The sequence below is a fragment of the Pseudorca crassidens genome, chromosome 3 (genome assembly GCF_039906515.1).
Source record: "Pseudorca crassidens isolate mPseCra1 chromosome 3, mPseCra1.hap1, whole genome shotgun sequence".
Classification (NCBI taxonomy): domain Eukaryota; kingdom Metazoa; phylum Chordata; class Mammalia; order Artiodactyla; family Delphinidae; genus Pseudorca; species Pseudorca crassidens.
In genome coordinates, this window is record NC_090298.1 from 166,758,857 (window position 1) to 166,765,086 (window position 6,230).

At 55.1% G+C, this 6,230-nt stretch overlaps 1 protein-coding gene across 2 annotated transcripts; it reads left to right on the top strand.

Annotated features, from left to right (window-relative positions):
* The first annotated feature begins 1,124 nt into the window (after positions 1–1,124).
* On the top strand, positions 1,125–5,301 carry CLEC4G (C-type lectin domain family 4 member G). 2 transcript variants are annotated; one of them, XM_067730188.1, is made up of 9 exons: positions 1,125–1,238; positions 1,569–1,670; positions 1,976–2,029; positions 2,220–2,282; positions 2,418–2,522; positions 3,925–4,014; positions 4,233–4,381; positions 4,496–4,611; positions 4,897–5,301. In XM_067730188.1, the coding sequence occupies exons 1-9, from the start codon at positions 1,184–1,186 to the stop codon at positions 5,033–5,035; spliced, it is 873 nt and encodes a 290-aa protein (XP_067586289.1). In that variant the 5' UTR covers positions 1,125–1,183; the 3' UTR covers positions 5,036–5,301. The 2 variants fall into 2 exon arrangements, with proteins under 2 accessions (XP_067586289.1, XP_067586290.1); XM_067730189.1 differs by lacking the exon at positions 1,569–1,670 and having other exon boundaries at positions 1,172–1,238.
* The last annotated feature ends 929 nt before the right edge of the window (positions 5,302–6,230 follow it).

The following is a 6,230-nucleotide window of genomic DNA, read 5'->3' on the forward strand; positions in this document are numbered from 1 at the left end:
CTCCTTTGTCTTTGCACGTGGGGTATCATTTTTGGTGAGTTCCAGTGTCTTCCTGTCGACGATTGTTCAGCAGTTAGTTGTGATTCTGGTGTTCTTGCAAGAGGGAGTGAGAGCACGTCCTTCTACTCCGCCATCTTGAACCAATCTCCAACTTACCTTTTAATTATGTTCATGATTGACTATCTGTCTCTCCCCACCCCCTACTGGAATGTTAACTCCAAGAAAAAAGGAATTTTCTTCTTTAGTTCATTGATGTATCCTCAGTTCCCTGATCGATGCCTGGCATGTGGTAGGTGTCCAATATTAGTTGAAAGAATGAACGACATTTGGAGGATTTTGTGCTTGGGGATGGTGCCAAGGCTTGCCGTGCATAACCTCATTTCTTTATCACAGCATCCCTTGGAGGGAGGCCTTGTCACTGTCTCCCTTTGCACAGAGGACAAAAACAGAGGCTTCTAGAAGCTGCATATGGACACCCTACACACACATCCAATAGTAGAGTCCAGAAGCTTAGCTGGCCTCCATGGAACAACTGGCTGTGTTCTCCCTTCTAGTCGAAGAGGACTGAATGAAGGTCAGGGTCAAAGGTAGCTCCTGGCAGGCACCTGCAGGGGAGTGGAGGAGCCATGAGCAGCTGGCGTGGGGTTGGGTGGGGGCACACCTGAAGGGGCTTTCTCAGGTACCCGCAGGGAGCCGCCTTGAACTTGGCTGGGTTCAGCCTGCCCCTCTCAGGAGGATGGCCAACGCCAGACCTATAAGTGATGCGGACCGAGCTCCAAAGTGAAGCCCCAGCAGAGCCTGGAACTTGTTGCTGGAGCACGTACCTGGTGATGGTCGGGGCTGGGGCTGGGCGCCCAAGAGGCTGGGACTACACACACACACACACACACACACACACACACACACACACACACACACACACACACTTCACTCCCCCCATTCCTTCTACCCTCCCTCAACCCCCCTCAGCTCCGCACTTCCCCTCCCCGCCCCACCCTTACTGAAGCCCAGTCCAGCCCAGCCAAGCCCAGCCCAGAAAGGGCCCATCGCTGTGATTGGTCAGTGGTTCTCTGCAACAGGAATTGAGACACAGGAGACGGGAAGGAAGGAAGAGGGTGGGTGGGGCGGGGAGAGGGATGAGGCTACTTTTATATCTACTCCCAGAGCTGGATGTCTGTTCACCATGGACATGGCCGGGTACAGCAGGTGGGACGGCAGCCTGGAGGAGGTCCCCGGAGGTATGAGCAATGGGGCTGCCTCACAGGTCCCCTGGGGTCCCTCTCTGACCAGTGGTTTGGGGTTTGATGGGAGAATGGAGAGGACCAGCCCAGAGAGGGCCTACGTAGTGAGTGCAGGAGAGACACCAGAGGCCCTAGAGCCAGCTGGACCTGGATTAAAATTTCAACTCCGCCACTTAGGGGCTGTGTGACCACAGACAAGTTACGTACCTCTCTGAATCTCAGTTTCCTGAGAGGAACCCAAGCATCCAGGGCTCAGTCCTCAGGGCCCAGGGATCCAGGGTGGTCCTGGTACCGGAGGAACTCAGGAGTCCATCCGTGTTATCCCAGGGCACTGGGGACGCTGGGGACAGAGACCCCTCCTCCTGGCCCTGGCTCTCTTGGTGGTCACAATCCTCTGGGCCCTCGTTCTGAGCGTCCTGTTTTCCAAGGGTGAGTGACTGGATGACGGGGGAGGTCGTGTCCAGCCCCCCTGGGGACACAGACCTTTTCTCCGTCCCTGAGCGCACCAGCCAGGTCCCAGGCCCTTGCCTGGGTCTGAGTGTGAACACGTCAGAACAGAGTTTGTGTGCACCCACGTGTGTGCATATGTGCCTGTGAATGTGTTTGTCCTTTGTCGGTGTGTGTGCACATCACGTGCGCTGCACGCCTGTCCACCCACTCTGTGTGTCCGGTGATCAGGGTCCCTGCACCCCTCGGGCCGCGGGGAGAGTTCCCGAGTCCCCCTCTCTCTGCAGCCTCCACAGAGCGCAGGGCGCTGCTTGGCCAGCAGGATCTGCTGAGGACAAACTGTACGTGCAGAACAGGGGCTCTTGGGTCCCCAAAGTTCGGGGGCGGAAGGGTCTTGGACCCTGGCGTCGGGGTAGTGGGTGGGTCGGTGGGGACCTCACAGTCTGCTAGGCTGGCCCTGGAGTTGGGCAGGGTCCTGTGAGTCCCCGAGGGTGACCTGGAGTGTGTGGGGTGGATGGGGGATCGTTCCAGCCTCGAAGCAGACAGCGGTGCTGGGTGTCCTGAAGGAGGAGGTCCGAGCCTGCAATAGCTGCTGTGAGACTGGTGGACCGAGGTTGCGGGGCTTGTGGCCGGGATTGGAGGAGGCGAGTGGGAGCTGGGCTCTGGCGTGTAGCGGGGGCGGCAGGCTGGTCTCAGATGTCCCGTCCCCATCCTCGCCCCCCTTCCCAGGCCTGGGGACTCAGGCGCAGCTGCAGACCGTGCACACCAAGCTTAGAGAGGCACAGTCGAAGCTGATCCAGCAGGAGAGCGCCCTGAAAGAACTGAGCGAGCGCGGTGAGGGCAGGACATTGCCATGATCCCTGACCCCTCACCCCGGCTGTTACCCTACCCTTGATTCACCTCCGGACCCTTCTGTGACCCCCACCTGTCCTGTGATCCTGACCATAGACCCCAGTCGTGTCCTCCATCCTAACCCTGACCTCTGGACTCTGACCTTGACTGCAACTCCTAACCCCAACTGCAACTGGACCCTACCCAGCTATAACAGTCCTTGACCGTGATGTCATTGTTGTTGTTTTTTTAACATCTCTATTGGAGTATAATTGCTTTACAATTATTAGTTTCTGCTTTATAACAAAGTGAATCAGTTATACATATACATACAGTTATACATATACATATGTTCCCATATCTCTTCCCTCTTGCATCTCCCTCCCTCCCACCCTCCCTATCCCACCCCTCTAGGTGGTCACAAAGCACCGAGCTGATCTCCCTGTGCTATGCGGCTGCTTCCCACTAGCTATCTATTTTATGTTTGGTAGTGTATATATGTCCATGCCACTCTCTCACTTTGTCCCAGCTTACCCTTCCCCCTCCCCATATCCTCAAGTCCATTCTCTAGTAGGTCTGTGTCTTTATTCCCGTCTTACCCCTAGGTTCTTCATGATCTTTTTTTTTTTTTCTTAAATTCCATATATATGTGTTAGCATACGGTATTTGTTTTTCTCTTTCTGACTTACTTCACTCTGTATGACAGACTCTAGGTCCATCCACCTCACTACAAATAACTCAATTTCGTTTATTTTATGGCTGAGTAATATTCCATTGTATATATGTGCTACATCTTCTTTATCCATTCATCCGATGATGGACACTTAGGTTGTTTCCATCTCTGGGCTATTGTAAATAGAACTGCAATGAACATTTTGGTACATGACTCTTTTTGAACTATGGGTTTCTCAGGGTATATGCCCAGTAGTGGGATTGCTGGGTCGTATGGTAGTTCTATTTTTAGTTTTTTAAGGAACCTCCATACTGTCTCCATAGTGGCTGTACCAATTCACATTCCCACCAGCAGTGCAAGAGTGTTCCCTTTTCTCCATGCCCTCTCCAGCATTTATTGTTTCTAGATTTTTTGATGATGGCCATTCTGATCGGTGTGAGATTATATCTCATTGTAGTTTTAATCTGTATTTCTCTAATGATTAATGATATTGAGCATTCTTTCATGTGTTTGTTGGCAATCTGTATATCTTTGGTGAAATGTCTATCTAGGTCTTCTGCCCATTTTTGGATTGGGTTGTTTGCTCAATAACAAAAACAACCCAATCCAAAAATGGGTGCTGTCATTCTTGACCTTGGCAATGACTACGGAAGTGGATGCTGACCTTAACTGATCATGACCCTATTACTGATGCTGAGCCTAGCTATAATCTGGACTCCTTTTACCTCGCAGTGACCCAGAGCTTGGCTGAAGCCGGTAGGGACCGTGAGAACATCCGCACTGAGCTCTTCCGGGCGCTGGAAGGAGTCCGGCTCGGGAACAGTGAGCAAGATCCGGAGGGGTGAAGGGGAGAGGAGAGGACAAGTGAATCCCGCCCTTGGGCCCCAGGGTTCCCTGATCCGCCTGGCCCCGCCCTTTGACCTTGGCCTGGTTTCAGTGGCACCGACCCTGAGCCCAGTGGTCCAACACTCCCCTCCCCAATCCTCACCATCTGCTCCATTTGGGAGCAAATCACCTCTTTGATCCTCGCCACCCTGCAGGCTCCTGCGAGGAGTGCCCCAAGTCGTGGCTGCCATTCCAGGGCTCCTGTTACCTTTTCTCCACCCAACGGGCCACGTGGGTGGAGGCGCAGCGCCACTGCGAGGGCGCCAGAGCGCACCTGGTGATTGTCGGGGGCCTGGATGAGCAGGTGCGCAGCTCCGGCTTTGGGGGGCGGGGGGGCGGGGAGAAGGAGTTTACCTGAGGGGGCGTGGTTGGGGGCGGGGCCGGACGGACGCGTGGCTCAGTCTCCCCTCTTGCCCAGGTCTTCCTAAGTCGGAACACTGGTGGCCGCGGTTACTGGCTGGGCCTGAGGGCCGTGCGCAGGGCGCGCAGGATCCAGGGCTACCAGTGGGTGGACGGAGTCCCGCTCAGCTTCAGGTGAAGGAAGGGACTTGGGGAGGCTGACAGTTCGGATCCTAGGAGAAGCGCTTCGGCCAGATCTCCGGGCCTCCTTAGGGATGGGCGGGCTATACCCCAGGAAGTGACTAGGGTTAAATTCTGGGGTTAGAAAGTTATATCCCAGGTGCGTGTGCTCAGGTTAGACCCTCAGGATGTCTAGGTTAGCCCCAAGCAATAAACAGGCTAGACCCCGGAAAGGAAGGCTGGACCCCATGGCCATCCTCAGCCTAGCCTCCCAGCAACACCCCCGCTAAACCACTGCAGCCACTGGAATCAGGGGGAGCCCAACGACTCGCTGGGGCGCGAGGACTGCATCATGATTCTCCGCACGGGGATGTGGAACGACGCACCGTGCGACAACAGGGACGACAGCTGGATCTGTGAGAAGAGGCTCAGCTGCTGACCTCCCCCAGTGCCCCAGAGTCACGCCCACTGGCACTTGTCCAATCGCCTGAGCCGCTCACCGTCCTGGCTCCGCCCACCTCATTAATTTCCCACCCCACCCACAGCGTAGGCCAGTAACTGCACTCTGAGACCTCCGCTCCAGCCTCACTGCAACCCCTCACCCGTGGACCTCACCTAGTCCCCACCCGCCCCAAAATCTGAGCTCCCCAGCCCTGTGATCTGGCCCTAGCGCCCTCCCTAACCAAGGTCAAGTAACTCAAGGATGGAGCTGTTTAATTTACTTTATTTACCATGCAGATGGAAGGCCTCAAAGAAGGGATTTTGAGAGCTTTCTTTGCAGCCCGAGGGAGCATCAATAAATGAGAAATGAATCTTGGCTCCTGGCTCTGGTTAGCCGTTCTAAGCTTTATCTCAGGGACTCTGATGTCACCCATGTGAGTGACCCTGACCTCAGGGGCCTATGATACCCCCCAAACCCAGGGGGTAACCTGCATTGGGCCAGGGGCTGTAGGGCACTGGGCACACAGGAATGAGTCTGACCCCCATCCCTACCCCTGGGACAATGTGACCAGTGACTCGACTGAGGAATACATGGTGCGTTTGAAGGAGCCACCTGTGTCCCCAGGGAGAGGAACTCTGCTGAGATGCTGCAGTGCTGGCCCTGTTCCTTGAGGAGACTGTCACCCTATTGTGGAGAGCCTGACACAAGGCCCTGAGACAGGTGGGAGAGGGGCTGCCCGGATCTGATGAGCATGTCCCTTTCGTCTCGGGCACCCAGGTTCTGTGGGATGTTCAGGAAATACATCCAGAGAAGATGGACCTTCCAAGAACAATGGGATTTCAGCACATGGAGCTGGGAAGGGAGGGCTTTGCAGATAGAGAGTGTTGGAAAGTGTAAGCTATGGCTGAACCCATTTGGGGGGTGTGGGGTGCACACAGCCTGGCGTTATCAACTGGAGACTTTTGATCTGAATTGACCCTGCACTCCCAAAGCTTCCTGCTCCTGTCTTGGGGACCTGGGGGCTCTCCCAGCATTTCCAGTGGAGACGGATCCAACTGTCCAACTGAGGGGAGTGACAGGCTAGCAGCTTTTAGTTCTGTGCAGAGCTGAGCCCAGAACCAAAGCTGCTCAGAACCCCCAAGCTGCCCAGCCCTGAGAGCATCCACGGAACAGGAACAGGAGGGAACAGCAC